Genomic DNA, 20,281 nt, shown 5'->3' with positions numbered 1-20,281 from the left:
CACGGCTCCAGATTGTGTGTTTATGGCACAGACTCAGAACAGGTACATGTACAGTATTTACATGCTCATAATCTAATGTAAAAATCGAAATACTACCTATTCTGGTCAGGTTAAAAAAGTGGATTAAGAGTGTTATCTTGCTGTTATCTTGCATGTTCTATATTGTGTGATTACGGTCATTGAAATGACTGATACCTTGGAAGTCTTTCCTGCTTTAGGTAGCCTATTCACTGAAATAATAACATATACCATGTGTAGGAATCTTTAATCCAGACTGACTCATGGGACTGTAATTACATGCAGCTTTAGATATGGGGGGAATTGAACCCTTAACCCAGGGTAGCTTCAACTATGCAAGTTGAGATGTAACAGTACTGATATTTGCCACTTTTATTTAAATTCAAAGCTCTGTGATGCTTAAGGGACCGGCTGTGTGGTTCTGGTGCCACCTCTGATAACATGCTGGGATCAGGAGGGGCAACCACCTCACTCACGCTGCTGCTGCTGCTGCTGTGCTGTTGCCACCTGTGCCACTCCATGCGTGAGTTTAACCTACAGACTGTGTGCGATGCCTCATTAAATTGCTGTAGTGGGATGTAAGGTTCTATCAGTGTGACAGATAGCGTCGTGGATAGACTGGTCACAGAGAAAGAGATGAAAGAGATGAAGTGGTATTTGGCAGAGTTGGATGGGAGAACTTGCCAAATGACAATCAACATTGCAAACTAGAACCTGTTAGTGCCAGTTTGACTGCTTAAATCCTTGTATCACAAATAATAGCTTTGCAGGTCCAGTGATTGCCATTTTCTGATGCATGGAAATCATAATATTGAGTAAATTATTCATATATTAACCAAGACACACATTTATAATTTCAGGCAACTTAAATCATAACTAAATGTACTCAAAAGAATAAAGTAATCAACATAAATTTACACAGAACATTCTGAATTCAATCCATTCTCCCTGATGTTTGTACCAAACAACACCTTCAGCAAAATCAGCGAACCACCAGCCTAGTGAGATGCTGATGATGGTGGCAGATACACACAAGAAATGATTAATGTTTACATCACACAGCCATTGATCGAGTTTGTTGCAGCCTTTTCCCTATCGATCCACAGCCTGCGAGGTTGACACCGTGCAATCGTGGCCATTCTTCAGGTTGCTTTCCAACCACATTCTTCATCCATAAAACAAGCCTATAATGACCTTGGTGAAAGATGTCAAGAGCTGGCTGTAAGAAAATGTGTGTTATTTGCAGTGGAGTGCAGCTTCTGCATAAATCCTGTGCATCAGGCTGTGGCCTTGCTATAAGGCTTCCATACGGATAGTCTACACAGCCTGACACGTCAGTTAATACCATATTACATGTAGTCACAGAGGCGTTAGATGTTTTGATAAATGCTAGATGGCTGGATATTGTTGCCTTTATACTGTATTTCTATTTGTTTGGCCCTCATGATGCAACAAAACTCTGGTATTGAAACATGTTATTGAAAAGACTGTTTCTCTGTCGGGGGAACAATCTCTCCAGTGCTGCCGTCTTTTCGCCTGTGTGTTGACCTGCAGCACTTACGTAAGCCTTTTTGATGTATCAACACTCGCAATTGTTTTCAGAGTTCACGCGATTTAAACAGATTCAACAACAGAGTTCATTTGGCTGAAGTGCATACACACCTCTTTTATGGACCAGTGTGCCTAATGTCTTTTCTGTAAAGCCTGGAATTTTCCAACTGCATTTACTTTTACACAAGAGGTGACCGCACACCTAGAAACATGTATCAGGACGAAAAATAGAACTGGGAGACAGCAGTTTTGGAAATGCATTAACTGTAGCTGACGGACAAGCAACCAATTAAAAGGATGTCCCACGAAAATGTGCACCGAATACAACCCACACACAGCAGTTACATTTAATCTCAGATGTGTTTTTGACAATGGGATGAGTTACAGCAGAAGCTAAGAGGTAATTAGACACCTGGCATCTTTGACTTCTCCGTCTTTAGAGTCTAGTGTTTCTGGAGAATTAAATAGAATTCCCTTGTGTTTTCACACCTTGCAGTGGTCCCCAAACTCTCCTCCTATGCAGTAGCAGAGGACAAGCTGTTCAAATACCTCTTTGGAAACTATCAGAAATGGGTTCGTCCAGTGGAATACTTAAACCAGACGATCCGTGTGAAATTTGGCCTGGCCATCTCCCAGCTCGTGGATGTAGTAAGTAGAAGGCAGTAGATGGTAGTAGATTGCCCAATGATTACTTTGATGTTACCTTCCGTTTATCTCTCATCTGTCTGTCTGTTCTAGGATGAGAAAAAACAGCTTATGACAACAAATGTGTGGATGAAACAGGTAAGGAAACATGCTCCCTGAAAGTTTGCGTAAACAACATGTATAAAGTGGGGCTGTTTGGCTTTACAGCTGTAGCAATGCTCTAAAGTGATCCCTGGCATTTAGAGATGGCAGCCACACAGCCACTCCACACCTCTTATTAATCTGGTCTGGTGGCATTTCACTGACAGCTCTCATCCATACACGTCCTTTGGGCCCACCGCCCGGCCCTGTGCCCACGCGTCTGCATCCTGGAGTCGCCACCAAACCGTCCCTGCTCCTGTCAGCTTTATTCATGAGCCTGGATGTCCTGTGTGCCGCACAGCGTATGAATTATGCCCAGATAACAGGCTTTGTCACCGAGGTCAACTTCTCCTTTTCACAGTGATGAATTACATCCTGCCAAAAAGGGAAAATGGAAGGGCGGCAGTCAAAGTGGCAATTGTTATTTATCATAGCGGTTATTGGAAAAGTGGAAATAATTTCATAGATGGTACATGCGTTACTAAGGTGTGAGGTTAAGGTTAGACTTCCTTTCAGCGACACACACTGCTGTGTGTGTGCTAATACATCATCCTCTATTAAGGTTTAGACCGTCTGAATAATTTAATTTGAACTAACACAAATGTAAGAGGAGACCCAAGAAGAGAAACGACTTTGATGCACAGAAACAAAACACACATCAGGAAACAAAAAGCAGCTTGGGTATTTTTTATCTGCACTACAAATGTTTTTTCCCCCCGTTTTTCTTATTTGTAGGAGTGGATTGACATGAAACTCAGATGGAACCCGGATGAATATCTAGGCATCACAACAATCCGAGTCCCCTCTAACACCATCTGGATTCCTGACATTGTGCTGTATGATAAGTATGTGTCGTGATGAATGGAATGGATGTGTGGATGGACAATTATGACCATGCAGAAATGAAAACAGGCAAAAAGAAATGTCGTTTTGTTCAACAGTTCAGATGGGCGTTTTGAGGGCACTGTCACCAAGGCTGTGGTTAAATACGATGGAACCATATTGTGGACGCCACCGGCCAATTACAAGTCAGCCTGTACCATTGATGTCACCTTCTTCCCCTTTGACCTGCAGAACTGTTCAATGAAGTTTGGCTCTTGGACGTATGATGGCTCACAGGTTAGTTTGTAGACTGAAATCCCTGACTGATTTAAGATGTTTAAAACAAAAGGGAAAGTTAAGAAAGGGACATTTTTATTTGAATGATAATATTTAACAAATATTGGCCCTTTAAATTGTGTTAAACTAATGTGTAATAACCGACTGTATGTAACAGGTGGACATCATTCTAGAGGACTTCCATGTGGACAAGCAGGACTATTTTGATAACGGTGAATGGGATATAGTGAAGGCCACAGGGAGCTGTGGTCTGAGGACAGATGGCAGCTCTTACTATCCAACCATCACCTACTTCTTCATCATCCGCAGGCTACCGCTTTTCTACACCCTCTTCCTCATCATCCCGTGCATTGGCCTGTCCTTTCTCACTATCCTCGTCTTCTATCTGCCATCCAACGGCGGTGAGAAGATCTCGCTCTGTACCTCGGTGCTTGTGTCCCTCACCGTTTTCCTCCTGGTCATTGAGGAGATCATACCTTCCTCCTCAAAGGCGATCCCCCTTATTGGGGAGTACCTGGTCTTCACCATGATCTTTGTCACACTCTCCATAATCATCACTGTGTTCGCAATCAACATCCACCATCGATCCTCTTCAACCCATCATGGCATGGCACCCTGGGTGAGGAGGATTTTCCTGCATAGCTTGCCTAAGCTTCTGTGCATGCGCAGCCATGCGGACCGTTACGCCACAAATGGAGTGGCTAACGCAGAGGAAGTACCACTGCTGGGTACAACGAAGGCTTCAGGACCAGAGAAGACCCCGCTCCTCCACTCTCGACATAACCTACAGTCAGCTCTGGAGTCCATCCGTTACATAACCATGCATGTGGTCAAAGAGAATGAGGTCAGAGAGGTACGTGCACTGGAAAATCTGTTTTTGTGGAAATAAGTTCTTGGCTTCTTCATTTTGCTAAAAACAAAAGCCTCATGACGACATCATTAAATTCAACCACTTGATTATTGAATTGCTACAATTAGATTTTTAGCTGTAGAGGGACAAATAATAAAATGTTGTCAAGTCTGAGCTAAAGTTACAACAAGGATCATGTTGAAACATATTGAAAGATAAATCATAAACTGGGAAATGTTTGCCCATTCACACACTGTAGATCTGCTGTCTTATTCCACCTACATCAAGATGTACTGTATCTGTATATAACTTAGCAGTAGTATACGTCTATATTTACACATTATTACAAACACTGAGGCATGGATACTGACTTTGTCCCTTGGCACAGGTGGTACAGGACTGGAAGTTTGTAGCCCAGGTTCTGGACCGAATGTTTCTCTGGGCCTTCCTCCTGGTGTCGATCCTGGGAACTGCACTCCTTTTTATCCCCGTGATTTACAAATGGGCCAGCATCATCGTCCCCATCCATGCTGGAAGCAGCTTCTAAAGACCATGGACGGTTCAGTTCTGCACACACAGAGGAAAAGCACATAAATGGCCCATTTATTTTGTGCTTGTTGTATTTTAATGGCATTACCACTCAGATATGACACTGCACTCATTATCAACCATCAAGCTCTTCAGCACTGCTGTGTCAGAGCTCAAGACACAGAATTTTGGACCTGAATTGCTGAACACAAAGATTTTCTTTACTGTATTTCCCAGTTTGAACTTGTCAAAAGACTTTAGTAGTCTATTAAATACGAACAGATATGCTTCTGTATCACTGAACACAATTCCACATTAAATGATTTCCTAACTTAATACTTTTCCATACCTATGTCCTACATTCTGTCTCTCTCCCTCTGTCTCCCCCACTCTCTCTCTCTCTCTCTCTCTCTCTCTCTCTCTTGGATACAGTTTATGCACAGATTAATCCAGTCCAGTAGCTGCAGTCTCTGCTGCCTCTTGGTGGTCATGCCATCATATTACAGCTGAACAAATGTACCAAAGGCACCACCAGCACAAGCATGCTACAGCAAATATAGACTGCATTTAACATACTTAGCAAGAAAGAGGAAAGATCAAAGTATGGGAGGCAGGTCAGATTTCAGAATGTTTATTAAAGCAGATAAAGATAGACAAGCAGAGCCAGGATCAAGAACAGGCCGACACAAAGGTCGGTGAACTGTGAAGACCCCTAAACTATGTTGATCTCAAAGAGTATCTTTATTAGAAGAGATCTCCAAGTAAAACAAAATTGGAGACCCTTTAGAATTGGGACAGTAATTTGCAACTCAATTTATGTGCACAAAGAGACAACATAGTTTTGTGATCATGAGGTGAAAAATGTATCTGAAATTAAAAAAAGTAAGCATGTGGCTTACTTTATCTCTATTTATGTTAAGTGTTTATATTTATGCTTTCTGCAAATTATCTGTGCTGATATGTTATGATTTTTCACAACATATCAGCACACTCACTATCTTAAAATCCCTTCAGTCTATAATGTGGGATGGATAACCAGCGGCCAGGGACATTTTGCTGTTTCCCGTCGCCTCTATCTTAAATTCCAATGACAAGTTTAAGACTCTAAGACAGAATGACATTTATGCAGGGAATCCAAAATCTACTGTTGTACCTTATTTGACAAACCCGCGATATATTATTAATCCACCCTCAGGTGAAGCTGTTTGCGACGAGGACGAGGTGTGAGATTTACTCACTTATTACAGGGAGCAGATCTGTGGACCTTTGAATATGAAAGAGGGTCTCTCCCCTCGATGAGATTTTTTCACATGGCCTTTGGAATGTTTCACGATTATATTAAAGCTAACACATTTTTGCTGACTTAATAAAAGCAATGTAAGATGATGAAGAGTTCATGCAAAACATAAAGGACAGCAAGTTTGATGCCATACTAGCAGATCCCTGCTAGGGCAGTGGAACCATTTTAGCCAAATTTCTGAACCTTCCTTTGATATATAATGTCAGCTGGCTCATACCTGAAGAGGCTCATCTAGCTATCACTCCTTCTCCGCTATCATATATCCCTGTAACAGGTTCTCACAGCACTGACAAGATGACCTTTGCTGAGAGAGTTAAAAAATGTGTTTCTGTATGTTTTATTCAAATACAATCTACACTCATAATAAAGCAAACATACCAGAAAATATGTGATGAGTATCTTGAGCCAGGTACTGACTTTTACCAGTTAATGCAAGCAGCAGATCTGTGGCTCATGAGAGTCGACTTTGTGTTTGAGTTCCCCCGCCCCACAATGCCTAATGTGATCTACATGGGAGGGTTTCAGTGTAAACCTGCAAAACCTCTTCCTCAACACCTGGAGGAGTTTGTCCAGAGTTCTGGGGAACCTGGAGTCATCATCATGTCTCTGGGGACTTAGCTGATGAGATTGCTACAGTTTTTACCAGATTACCTCAGAAAATCATCTGGAAGTACAAAGGTGCCAGACCAGCAACTGAGGGCAACAACACTTTACTAGTGGACTGGATACCACAGAATGACCTTAGAGGAAGTCCTGCATGAGCCCTCATACTGGATGAACATGCAGAGGTGCAGTCTAGTATTAACAGACCTATTTACAGATGCAGTATTATAAAACTATTTACATCTATTGATAGTCTGTTGTGGGATAAATATGGCAGATTCCGATTAGATTGGTGTATTACTTTTGAAGGAATTGACAAAAATATTTTGACAAAAAAATATTGGAAAACCTTCATATCTTAGCAGAAAAAAACAAACATGCACAAATTAAGAAAATTGGGGGAAATAATTTGTAAAACTGAGGAAATCATTTATATGAAGATATTAGGAAATCCTTGGCCAAGTGTAACAATGAGAATTAGTGAGCAATGGTAACATAATACGTTTTAAACTGAAAAGAGTAAAAAGTGGGAAACATGTCTTGCATTTGGAAACATGTCTTGTATTTTCGATTGCATATGTTATTCATAGTTCTGGAAGTAGAGGAGGAGGAATCCTGCGTCCTGACACGGCATACAAACACAGTGCACTGGGCATTGCAGCTGTATTGACTGTGGACAAAACACATTGGAAAGTTACAAGCTGTGTCCATTTTTAGGTATGTGAGTATGTGTTTTCTCAGCTCCTTTCCAGTTAGCGGTTGACACCACACATCTTGAGAGACAGACAGAATGCTATAAAATTGTTTAGGTTTGGCCTGCTGCAAAACAGAAAGATGTGGGTTTCCTGTGCTTTCCACCCACTCACACAGAAACGTGTTGAATGGAAAGCCATGTCATCTTCTAGGCTTGTAACTAACTGAAATTGAGCTTATATTTGAGTTTGTTTGTGTGGTCAGCCTTGAATGTAAGCAAGCAAAACTCTAACCTCTAAAATGCTTCACATGTGTGGCTCTAGCTTTCACGAGAAGAATTCCAAAGTTGGTCTGGAAGGTTTTCAGTACCCTGTCCATTGTCCAAGGTGTCATCAATAGTGTGGTAGGGGTCCTCTTGCTCTTCTGTCAAGAATTAAGGTCTTCTTAAAACAACATCATGTAAATTCTGAGAAAATGTCATGTCATAACAAAAACAGCTAAATGCAGAGTGGAAGTAGAACACAACAGTAAAAGTAAGAGTAAAAGTCATCACTTACCTCTTTGACTGTTATGAGCTACAGTATCAATGAATTCTGAATCTGCATACCTGAAAAATAAATCATTTCAATGTTATCAGTGAGTAACTTTTAGTTGAATATGTTTAACCTCATGCAGTAAATGCAGATGTCAACACGAGTAGGTCCAACAAGAGCACAAAGCATTCAAGCTCTGGAGTATATGGAGCTACTCATAAAAATCATTTTTATGTTCCAGATAAATTCCAGAAAATTGTTTGGCAGTTGTTGTTGTGATTACTTATCTTGGACCTCTACTATGTGATATATGTCTCACTTATTAAGTACTACAGTGATAATATAGTTATTTTATATTCCTTACCCCTCTTCCTCTTCGCTGGAAAATGAGCCTGATAATTAAAAAAGACCGTTAGGAAAAAGACGTATAAATTACTGACAAACTATGATATTGCATATATTCTTAAATGTCAAGCTTAGTATAAGGAATAACATTATTTAAATGGGGTTTATCTTAGAGTAGTGACAAGTGTTAAACACTTTTAGGGACATTTAGCTTTTAAAAAAACAATGTAACAAAATGTATTAGCTCATTCTGATATTCCAGTAAAAAGTTTTAATATATAATCATTTATGTGAGGTTATTGACTTTGATTAAGACACAGATGCCAGATGTGTGTGCCAGGCAAAGAGAGCTCAACTACACTGTTTTTCTCTCTAAGTCATTTTTGGACCATTTAATTTTACAGGATGAATTAACAATAATTCCATTTTCCACATACTAGTTGGTGTTTCCAGTTCTTCCTCCGGAGCAGAGGGAGCCGCTGCTACGGTCAAATTTTCCATCTGACACAGTCCACTGCAAACAAAATGCAATTTAAGCGACATGCTATCCCTTTCATTAACTTAATTTAGTTGGACACAAAGGTCAGGGGAAACCAGTCTTCCCCTGCAAAATGTAGTTATGCAAGAAAAGAAAAGAAAACAAAGAAACTTTATATCGATTATGTGTTATGTATTGATCTCGACCACCAAAGCAGTTTCAAACTCACCGTAGTTTGTGAAAAGATCCGAGACCTGTTGGGAAGGAGCGCAATTTCTTTAGCATCATAAATTACTTTCCTTTTTGAGTAAAAAAGACAAATTTCAGAAGAAAGAAAAAAGGCTGTAGACTGATTCCTACAAAATGACATCTATGAACTGTAATCAAAGGATTTGATGTAATCTGACCTCTTTTGTTGATCCACATTATGAAACACAGAAGAAGAATCACCACCAAAGATACCATTGCATAATATGCAAGTCCTCTGAGCACAATCTCTGGAATACAACATAACAAAGTATTTTCTATCAATTGAAAGACAAATATGAGTGGAAATTAAACATTCTGATATCCTCACCTTTGACCTCAATGAAAACTGTATTATTCCCATGGAGTTTCTCCTCCTGGCCATCAATGCATTTTGATGGCAGGACGACGCAACTGTATTGACCCGAGTCCCTCCGGACGGCGCCTTGGATCGTGAAGGTCGCTTCCCTCTGTTCGACATTAAACGGCTGCACTTGCAGAATGGTCTCATTTTTTCTCAGGTAAGAGAGAATGGGTTGACTTCCACAGGCTGTTTGCAGGGGAGGAGAAACGGTACATCTGAATGTAATATCGTCTCCCTCGCTGACAGCAGGTGGCCCAGATACTGAAATATCTGCAGGGAGGAAATTGTCTGGACAGAGAGGACGCTGTCGTAAATCCCACATAGGAATAAATGCAGTTATGCCGGAGAGAAGTACTGCAAACACTTGAGGAAAGCTTCATGGATCCTTACCTACAACCAGGATCAGGATGACATTGTCTCCTCTCTTGGTCACCTTGGATGGTGAGTAATCCTCTTTGGAGTAAACACAGCTGTAATTTCCACTATTTTGTATAGTAACGTCAGTTAAAATGAAGGTTGTGTCAGTGACTTGGTCTTTCTGGATCAAACTTTGGATTCCGAAGCCGTCCTTCCACAAATACACATGAACCACCCCAGGTTGTTTCTTGAACCCAAATGTGCTGCAGGTCACAGGGAGGTTAGTGTTCTTGGTTACTATTTTCTGTGGGACCAGGACCTTTGCGGGGAAAATATCTGCAATATTCATGAAAAGGAACAAAGGGAGACGCATATTAAAAAAAATTATGCAATTCACCGGTTATACAACATTCACGTGATGTTAAACTCTCTTATTAATTTTTTCACGGCTTGAACAGCTGTATAGCGTTTTACTGAACAGAAACACAATCTAACTCACCTCTGGTTTGGCTCATCACAGCTTTTGCCAACGTGCCTGAAAGCAAAAATAAGTGGATTTAATCCTGCCTGTTTAGTGATTAATTCAATTCAAATGTATAACAGTAGGTAACTGAAAGAGTCGTACTCACACAGCAGAATGGTGATAATGTACATGACTGCAAGTAATGTGACACCAACAGACAGACTCAACTGTTTATCTCACTGTAACAGGGCCTCTCAGGGTCTCAGCCACATTGTGGGAACTAACTATGCAAGAGAAGAGTGAAAGAGTAAATGGGGGAACTATAAATGAGCTTCCTGTTCATTATTCTTGCATTAAGCACTTGTTGTACCTTACCATACCTGAAGGCTTTTTTTTTACTGTTCAGTAATGACTCATACATGCTTTAACTCAAGAAGCTGAGAAAATCTTAGTTAGGATCCAATCCAATCAGAGGCATTAATTATGTGATAGACCACCAATAGATGACATTTGTTTAGGTGGAAAGCAATTGAGTTTTATTATCATTAAAGTAATTTCTTCTTTCTTTCTGTTCAGGCGTGTCTGTGTGTGTGTGTGTGTGTGTGTGTGTGTTTTTGCAAGGCCTCACAAAGAAGCAAAGGATACAGACAAAACATCACCACAGATACCTGGAGACACTTAAGTGATCTCTGAACACACACAGATCTGTTTGGAGAGCTCCTGCAGCTCAGCCGAAAGAGTTCCGAGTGAGCTTTTATTAAATGTATTAGATTAGATGTGACAGCGAGTTAAAACAGTATCGGTCTGTGCCTCCCTGCCAGCATTCAATTAATACCAGATAGATTCCCTTGTAACCACATGGTCAGCCATCTGCTCAGACTTTTAGTAGTACGATAAGAATCAACACCCATCATGCAGAGGACCTTTCAGGGCTGATCACCACTGTACATTTTATTCCTATCAGCAGCTGGAATAATACAGATTATAAACCACAGACTTTGTGGTCTATAGGTGGAATTTCACAACAAACTGTCATGGGCTGTTTGCTGTCGTCTGGTCTGCTGCTTGAAGTTGCAGTTAGCAAGCGTTTTTGTCCGAGGTAGGAGCTTGTTTTGAACAGGTGAACTGGTATAAAATGAGTTTATAGACAGGAAAGTAAGTTTGGTAGAGAAAACATGATTAAAGGATACATTGACTGAGATGTATCTGTTCATACCATCATACTACAAGTTTGAGGACTTGGGTACACAACAGTGATTTTACTTCAACAATTAGTGCATTACTGTGTCTGTGTCATAATTCTGGAGTTGTTCTTTTTAACACATCTAATCCACCGATGAGAATTATGAGAATTTTTGGCATAATTTCATGATTTCAAGTCATTTTCATGCCACATATTGAAGGTCACTGACATTATGGAGTGGAAGCTGCAGCATCCAGGAGATATTTGGTCTTCACATATTGTCATATCCTTCTGTCATATCCTGCCCTGCCCCATGTTTTTATTTGTATCATGTTATTTGTTCATCATTTCCTGTTTTATTTTGTGTACTAACCTTTGCTCTTGTTTCAGACATTTCACTTCCTGTGTGGTTCCCACCTGTGTGATTGTCCCGGTGCCAGTTCCCAAATTGCATGCTTTAATTACTAAGTATTTGGGTTGTTGTTTTCCTGTTGTTTCACCCTCCATGTACAACTCTGCAACAAACATATTTGACTATACATGGGGAACAAAACAATCTAAGTGCAATGCAGATATGCTACAGTAGAAGCAGCAGTATGTTTTTTGTCTAGAAAGACTCATAAGATGAAGAAAAGAGAGACAGCCACTGCAATCCTTCGGCATTTACTCACTTATATTGGTTGTGATCCAGTCAAATGATTTAGGACATGAGGCCAAACATAAACTGACCCTTATTGTCCTTAATGAAGTTACAAGATACCAGAAATATTTGTATCAAAAACAAAATGACCATTTAACCAGATAGACTGCGGTGCTACACTGGTCAGACATTGGAGGTCAATCTTCATCTAATTGGAAGATTTATTGAATATTGACTGAAATGAAAAAGAGCTATAATTTAGTATTTATTCAGTATTTACAGGTGCATTGATCTTCACAAATGAAATCCTTGGAGAACATCTAAAACTCCTCAGTTCAGGCAGTCAAACTAAATTCTGGCTTCCATGTTTTAGTCACTATTGTAGATAGATGACACAGCGGTGTCTTTATGCATTTGAGCTTTCTGAAGCAATTCATTTTTACTTCATTTTCATTGCCGAACTGTTCCGACATAAACAAGGAAAATCCCCTTAGTCCTATAAGAAAGCTTTGATTCCATTGTAGTAGCACACTGTGACCACATGGTGTCAGTGTGTGGATGCAGTTAACATTCTTGCTTTCTTTATGCTGTTCACCTGTCCAGGGTTATACATTTCCCTGCCTCACTGCCATTACCAGCCTCACTTTAGACATACAGTATGTACACACCGTCATAAGAAATGAATTCACTTGTTTACGGAGCATCGAGGGCCATGAGTGCATTTTTACCCCCAAACAATATTTATCTGTGTAAAATGTATTTGTTAACACAAAGTTTACTGACTAATGTCCATGTTTTCATTTTGTTGTAATTATTTAAATCGTGCTTTGACAATGTGCTTTTGGACAAAGTAACTGGATTATCAGCATGGTCTTTGTCACCGCTTACTGGTCTTTTCAGCACAGGGGAGTCCTTAGTAAACCATACCAGCAAATACAAACAGACACTAAAGCTGCTTGTGTCACTTTTGCCTGATGCGGTTGGTTTGCATTTCCTCTTTGGATCAAGACTTTAAGTTTCTGTGTCTGAGCCATGGTGAGATTTGACATGATGAAGACAGTTGAACGTCCTTTTTGCCAATCTGACTCAAACGTCGTCTCCTAGTAGTAGAGGCTGGAGGAAAAGGCCGGCTGTTCCCAGGATGCACACCAGGACAAAGAAAGATCCTGTCGATTACCATGGCAACATACTTCCAGTCATCCTGAACCTGTGAGAGGATCAAAGCAGAAAGCACATTTTCAGTTAAGACGCTGATAAGGAGAGTTCCCTTAAAGGCAAATGTGTTACAATGAGCCAATACAGCCAAGGGTAAAGCGGTAAAAGGTACAGAAATACAACCTTGTTTTTATTCTCAGCAAATCAGAAGAAAAAGTCTATACTCTTAATGCCTAAAAAGCGAAATCATGCAATTGTTTACCTGTTTTTTGGGTAAAACCTACATGTTTTTGTTGGATTTCAACCCAAAGTGAGCCAATCTTCCCTTCCTATATATTACAACCTTTAATCGTACATTGCTGCCACCAAATGTCAATGTGTGGAATGATAGAGCCGGCTGCCCCTTTAGTTTGGGAGGCAGTGGCCCAAGCGGTAGTGCTTCCGCTTGGGAACCGGAGGGTTGCCAGTTCGAGCCCCTGCCGAGGTGCCCCTGAGCCAGGCACCGAACCCTCAATTGCTCCCCCCTCTGCGAAGGGTGGTAATGTAATGTAAGTTGCTTTGGATAAAAGCGTCTGCCAAATGATCGTAATGTAATGTAGTTTATTATTGTATAACTTAACTATTGTCATAAAAAACAAACAACAAACAAACAGGCTGAGTTGCTCAAACTTAAGCTTTTACCAAAGGATTTAGAATAAGGTTTTTGTAAATAATCTTTATTAATCCCTGTTTTATTTTTTTTAGATATTTTAACAATGGTTATCAATCGATGGAACTTCTTTATGCAACTTAAATAAAACAAACTGTAGACTGATTCCTACAAAATGACATCTATCCTCTATCTTAAATTCCAATGACAAGTTTAAGACTCTAAGACAGAATGACATTTATGCAGGGAATCCAAAATCTACTGTTGTACCTTATTTGACCAACCCGCGATATATTATTAATCCACCCTCAGGTGAAGCTGTTTGCGACGAGGACGAGGTGTGAGATTTACTCACTTATTACAGGGAGCAGATCTGTGGACCTTTGAATATGAAAGAGGGTCTCTCCATTCGATGAGATTTTTTCACATGGCCTTTGGAATGTTTCACGATTATATTAAAGCTAACACATTTTTGCTGACTTAATAAAAGCAATGTTAGATGATGAAGAGTTCATGCAAAACATAAAGGACAGCAAGTTTGATGCCATAGTAGCAGATCGCTGCTAGGGCAGTGGAACCATTTTAGCCAAATATCTGAACCTTCCTTTGATATATAATGTCAGCTGGCTCATACCTGAAGAGGCTCATCTAGCTATCACTCCTTCTCCGCTATCATATATCCCTGTAACAGGTTCTCACAGCACTGACAAGATGACCTTTGCTGAGAGAGTTAAAAATGTGTTTCTGTATGTTTTATTCAAATACAATCTACACTCATAATAAAGCAAACATACCAGAAAATATGTGATGAGTATCATGAGCCAGGTACTGACTTGTAAAACTGAGGAAATTATTTATATGAAGATACTAGGAAATCCTTGGCCAAGTGTAACAATGAGAATTAGTGAGCAATGGTAACATAATATGTTTTAAACTGAAAAGAGTAAAAAGTGGGAAACATGTCTTGCATTTGGAAACATGTCTTGTATTTTCGATTGCATATGTTATTCATAGTTCTGGAAGTAGAGGAGGAGGAATCCTGCGTCCTGACACGGCATACAAACACAGTGCACTGGGCATTGCAGCTGTATTGACTGTGGACAAAACACAAACACAAAGTTACAAGCTGTGTCCATTTTTAGGTATGTGAGTATGTGTTTTCTCAGCTCCTTTCCAGTTAGCGGTTGACACCACACATCTTGAGAGACAGACAGAATGCTATAAAATGGTCTTTAGGTTTGGCCTGCTGCAAAACAGAAAGATGTGGGTTTCCTGTGCTTTCCACCCACTCACACAGAAACGTGTTGAATGGAAAGCCATGTCATCTTCTAGGCTTGTAACTAACTGAAATTGAGCTTATATTTGAGTTTGTTTGTGTGGTCAGCCTTGAATGTAAGCAAGCAAAACTCTAACCTCTAAAATGCTTCACATTTCTGACTTCACAACAGCTCTAGCTTTTACGAGAAGAATTCCAAGGTTGGTCTGGAAGGTTTTCAGTACCCTGTGCTTGTCCATTGTCCAAGGTGTCATCAATAGTGTGGTAGGGGTCCTCTTGCTCATCTGTCAAGAATGAAGGTCTTCTTAAAACAACATCATGTCAATTCTGAGAAAATGTCATGTCATAACAAAAACAGCTAAATGCAGAGTGGAAGTAGAACACAACAGTTAAAGTAAGAGTAAAAGTCATCACTTACCTCTTTGACTGTTATGAGCTACAGTATCAATGAATTCTGAATTTGCATACCTGAAAAATAAATCATTTCAATGTTATCAGTGAGTAACTGTTCGTTGAATATGTTTAACCTCATGCAGTAAATGCAGATGTCAACACGAGTAGGTCCAACAAGAGCACAAAGCATTCAAGCTCTGGAGTATATGGAGCTACTCATAAAAATAATTTTTATGTTCCAGATAAATTCCAGAAAATTGTTTGGCAGTTGTTGTTGTGATTACTTATCTTGGACCTCTACTATGTGATATATGTCTCACTTATTAAGTACTACAGTGATAATATAGTTATTTTATATTCCTTACCCCTCTTCCTCTTCGCTGGAAAATGAGCCTGATAATTAAAAAAGACCGTTAGGAAAAAGACGTATAAATTACTGACAAACTATGATATTGCATATATTCTTAAATGTCAAGCTTAGTATAAGGAATAACATTATTTAAATGGGGTTTATCTAAGAGTAGTGACAAGTGTTAAACACTTTTAGGGACATTTAGCTTTTAAAAAAACAATGTAACAAAATGTATTAGCTCATTCTGATATTCCAGTAAAAAGTTTTAATATATAATCATTTATGTGAGGTTATTGACTTTGATTAAGACACAGATGCCAGATGTGTGTGCCAGGCAAAGAGAGCTCAACTACACTGTTTTTCTCTCTAAGTCATTTTTGGACCATTTAATTTTACAGGATGAATTAACAATAATTCCATTTTCCACATACTAGTTGGTGTTTCCAGTTCTTCCTCCGGAGCAGAGGGAGCCGCTGCTACGGTCAAATTTTCCATCTGACACAGTCCACTGCAAACAAAATGCAATTTAAGCGACATGCTATCCCTTTCATTAACTTAATTTAGTTGGACACAAAGGTCAGGGGAAACCAGTCTTCCCCTGCAAAATGTAGTTATGCAAGAAAAGAAAAGAAAACAAAGAAACTTTATATCGATTATGTGTTATGTATTGATCTCGACCACCAAAGCAGTTTCAAACTCACCGTAGTTTGTGAAAAGATCCGAGACCTGTTGGGAAGGAGCGCAATTTCTTTAGCATCATAAATTACTTTCCTTCTTGAGTAAAAAAGACAAATTTCAGAAGAAAGAAAAAAGGCTGTAGACTGATTCCTACAAAATGACATCTATGAACTGTAATCAAAGGATTTGATGTAATCTGACCTCTTTTGTTGATCCACAGTAGGAAACACAGAAGAAGAACCACCATCACAGATACCATTGCATAATATGCAAGTCCTCTGAGCACATTCTCTGGAATACAACATAACAAAGTATTTTCTATCAATTGAAAGACAAATATGAGTGGAAATTAAACATTCTGATATCCTCACCTTTGACCTCAATGAAAACTGCATTATTCCCATAGAGTTTCTCCTCCTGGCCATCAATGCATTTTGATGGCAGGACGACGCAACTGTATTGACCCGAGTCCCTCAGGACGGCGCCTTGGATCGTGAATGTCGCTTCCCTCTGTTCGACATTAAACGGCTGCACTTGCAGAATGGTCTCATTTTTTCTCAGGTAAGAGAGAATGGGTTGACTTCCACAGGCTGTTTGCAGGGGAGGAGAAACGGTACATCTGAATGTAATATCGTCTCCCTCGCTGACAGCAGGTGGCCCAGATACTGAAATATCTGCAGGGAGGAAATTGTCTGGACAGAGAGGACGCTGTCGTTAATAAATGCAGTTATGCTGAAATATCCAGGAGAGAAGTACTGCAAACACATGAGGAAAGCTTCATGGATCCTTACCTACAACCAGGATTGGGATGACATTGTCTCCTCTCTTGGTCACCTCGGATAGTGAGTAATCATTTTTGGAGTAAACACAGCTGTAATTTCCACTATTTTGTATAGTAACGTCAGCTAAAATGAAGGTTGTGTCAGTGACTTGGTCTTTCTGGATCAAACTTTGGATTCCGAAGCCGTCCTTCCACAAATACACATGAACCAACCCAGGTTGTTTCTTGAACCCAAATGTGCTGCAGGTCACAGGGAGGTTAGTGTTCTTGGTTACTATTTTCTGTGGGACCAGGACCTTTGCGGGGAAAATATCTGCAATATTCATGAAAAGGAACAAAGGGAGACGCATATTAAAAAAAATTATGCAATTCACCGGTTATACAACATTCACGTGATGTTAAACTCTCTTATTAATTTTTTCATGGCTTGAACAGCTGTATAGCGTTTTACTGAACAGAAACACAATCTAACTCACCTCTGGTTTGGCTCATCACAGCTTTTGCCAACGTGCCTGAAAGCAAAAATAAGTGGATTTAATCCTGCCTGTTTAGTGATTAATTCAATTCAAATGTATAACAGTAGGTAACTGAAAGAGTCGTACTCACACAGCAGAATGGTGATAATGTACATGACTGCAAGTAATGTGACACCAACAGACAGACTCAACTGCAACAGGGCCTCTCAGGGTCTCAGCCACATTGTGGGAACTAACTATGCAAGAGAAGAGTAAGAGTAAATGGGGGAACTATAAATGAGCTTCCTGTTCATTATTCTTGCATTAAGCACTTGTTGTACTTTACCATACGTGAAGGCTTATTTTTTTTACTGTTCAGTAATGACTCATACATGCTTTAACTCAAGAAGCTGAGAAAATCTTAGTTAGGATCCAATCCAATCAGAGGCATTAATTATGTGATAGACCACCAATAGATGACATTTGTTTAGGTGGAAAGCAATTGAGTTTTATTGTCATTAAAGTAATTGTGTGTGTGTGTGTATATATGTGTGTGTGTGTGTGTATATATGTGTGTGTGTGTGTGTGTGTGTGTGTGTGTGTGTGTGTGTGTGTGTGTGTGTGTGTGTGTGTGCGCGTGCGTGCGTGCGTGCAAGCAAGCAAGCAAGCAAGCATTTTTGTCTGAGGTAGAAGTTTGTTTTGAACAGGTGAACTGGTATAAAATGTGTTTATACGCAGGAAAGTAAGTTTGGAACAGAAATCATGCATTTTTTAAGTTCTATCAGAGATGGCAACCATTTCTCTCTTACTTCACAGATCTACAGGCTATGCCAGACCAGTGACTGATAACCAGAATACCGAAAAGTTCCTTTTTTATTTATTTTTTATTTATTTTACTTCCCGGACGGGCCAAGACGGGGTTGTATGGATGCGGGTTTGTGTCACTGTGGGGTTGGGTTGGGTCTCTGGGTGGGATATCCTCTCTTTTTGTTTTTTTTATTTCTCTCTTCTCTCCTTCTCTTTACCACAGCCGATGACACGATTCGTACTAGCACATTGCTGTTTGACATCAACCTGTAAAAATTGTATTTACCCTATGAGATCATTGCAATTTCAATCTACTTGTATTCTACCTCAGGGTCGACGTATTAATTAATAATACAACCTTCCTTCTTTCTCTCTATCTCTCTCTTTCCTCTTCCCCCTCTTTCTGTATACAAAATGATCTCCAAAATATCCTACAATTGTATGCGCAATGTCATGTAGAATGTTTGCTTGAATAAAAACAAATAATACAAAAGAAAACATGCATTTAAGGATACATTGACTGAGATGTATTTGTTCATACCATCATACTACAAGGTTGAGGACTTGGGTACACAAGAGCGATTCTACTTCAACAATTAGTGCATTATTATGTCTGTGTCATAATTCTGGAGTTGTTCTTTTTAACACATCTAATCCACGTATGAAAATTGAGTGATTTTGGCATAATTTCGTGATTTCAAGTCATTTTCATGCCACATACTGAAGGTCACTGACATGGAGTGGAAGCTGCAGCATCGCAGCATATATGCTTTAACTCAAGAAGCAGAGAAAATCTTAGTTAGGATCCAATCCAATCAGAGGCATTAATTATGTGATAGACCAATTGTGTGTGTGTGTATGTGTGTGTATATGTGTGTGTGTGTGTGTGTGTGTGTGCTACACTGGTCAGACATTGAAGGTCAATCTTCATCTATTTGGAAGATTTATTCAATATTGACAAGAATGAAACAGAACTATAATTTAGTATTAGTTCAGTATTTACAGGTGCAATGATCTTCACAAATGAAATCCTTGGAGAACATCTAAAACTCCTCAGCTCAGGCAGTTGAACTAAATCCTAGGATCCATGGTTTAGTCACTGCTGTAGGGGGTTAACACAGCAGTGTCTTTATGCATATGAGCCATCTGAAGTAAACCATCAGCCTTCTAATTTCATTTACATTGCCGAACTGTTCCGAGATAAAAAAAGAAGAAAAGCCCTTTAATTCTATAAGAAAGCTTTTTTTTCCTTGTAGTTGCACACTGTGACCACATGGTGTCAGTGTGTAGATGCAGTTACCATTCTTGCTTTCTTTATGCTGTTCACCAGTCCAGGGTTATACATTTCCACACATCAGCCTCACTATAGACATACAGTATGTACACATCATCATAAGAAATGAATTCACTTGTTTACGGAGCATCAAGGGCCTTGAGTGCATTTTTATCACTAGACAAGATTTATCTGTGTAATATTTATTCATCAACAAACAGTTTGCTGACTAATGTCCATGTTTTCACTGTGTTGTAATTATTTAAATCGTGCTTTTGGACAAAGTAACTGGATTATCAGCATGGTCTTTGTCACCGCTTACTGGTCTTTTCAGCACAGGGGAGTCCTTAGTAAACCATACCAGCAAATACAAACAGACACTAAAGCTGCTTGTGTCACTTTTGC

The 20,281-nt window shown here is 39.6% G+C and overlaps 3 protein-coding genes and 1 long non-coding RNA gene across 4 annotated transcripts; 1 reads left to right on the top strand and 3 right to left on the bottom strand.

Moving 5' to 3' along the window:
• Positions 1-429: 429 nt before the first annotated feature.
• Positions 430-4,891, top strand: chrna5 (cholinergic receptor, nicotinic, alpha 5). The gene is made up of 7 exons (XM_076156137.1): positions 430-541; positions 2,066-2,217; positions 2,308-2,352; positions 3,091-3,200; positions 3,297-3,474; positions 3,632-4,327; positions 4,713-4,891. Exons 1-7 carry the CDS (start codon positions 460-462, stop codon positions 4,869-4,871), a joined length of 1,422 nt encoding a protein of 473 aa, XP_076012252.1. The 5' UTR covers positions 430-459; the 3' UTR covers positions 4,872-4,891.
• A 1,824-nt stretch (positions 4,892-6,715) lies between these two features.
• On the bottom strand, positions 6,716-9,736 carry LOC143004879 (uncharacterized). Its single transcript, XM_076156047.1, has 8 exons — positions 9,382-9,736; positions 9,212-9,301; positions 9,034-9,058; positions 8,764-8,840; positions 8,346-8,373; positions 8,006-8,055; positions 7,742-7,871; positions 6,716-7,425 (listed from the first exon to the last, which is right to left on the bottom strand). The coding sequence occupies exons 1-7, from the start codon at positions 9,734-9,736 to the stop codon at positions 7,768-7,770; spliced, it is 729 nt and encodes a 242-aa protein (XP_076012162.1). The 3' UTR covers positions 6,716-7,425; positions 7,742-7,767.
• A 98-nt stretch (positions 9,737-9,834) lies between these two features.
• On the bottom strand, positions 9,835-10,521 carry LOC143005061 (uncharacterized). Its single transcript, XR_012964003.1, has 3 exons — positions 10,401-10,521; positions 10,271-10,306; positions 9,835-10,107 (listed from the first exon to the last, which is right to left on the bottom strand). It is a non-coding gene; the product is annotated as an uncharacterized LOC143005061 (long non-coding RNA).
• A 3,951-nt stretch (positions 10,522-14,472) lies between these two features.
• On the bottom strand, positions 14,473-18,012 carry LOC143004946 (uncharacterized). The gene is made up of 11 exons (XM_076156135.1): positions 17,948-18,012; positions 17,818-17,853; positions 17,352-17,654; positions 16,932-17,252; positions 16,762-16,851; positions 16,584-16,608; positions 16,314-16,390; positions 15,896-15,923; positions 15,556-15,605; positions 15,362-15,421; positions 14,473-14,955 (listed from the first exon to the last, which is right to left on the bottom strand). The coding sequence occupies exons 1-11, from the start codon at positions 17,970-17,972 to the stop codon at positions 14,870-14,872; spliced, it is 1,101 nt and encodes a 366-aa protein (XP_076012250.1). The 5' UTR covers positions 17,973-18,012; the 3' UTR covers positions 14,473-14,869.
• Positions 18,013-20,281: the final 2,269 nt, after the last annotated feature.

Source organism: Genypterus blacodes, unplaced genomic scaffold (assembly GCF_046128005.1).
Source record: "Genypterus blacodes isolate CSIRO-AG114 ecotype Tasmania unplaced genomic scaffold, CSIRO-AGI_Gbla_v1 ptg000067l_1, whole genome shotgun sequence".
In the NCBI taxonomy this organism is placed as follows: Eukaryota; Metazoa; Chordata; class Actinopteri; order Ophidiiformes; family Ophidiidae; genus Genypterus; species Genypterus blacodes.
Note: the sequence above shows the minus strand (reverse complement) of the source record. Positions and strands in the feature narration are given on the sequence as shown.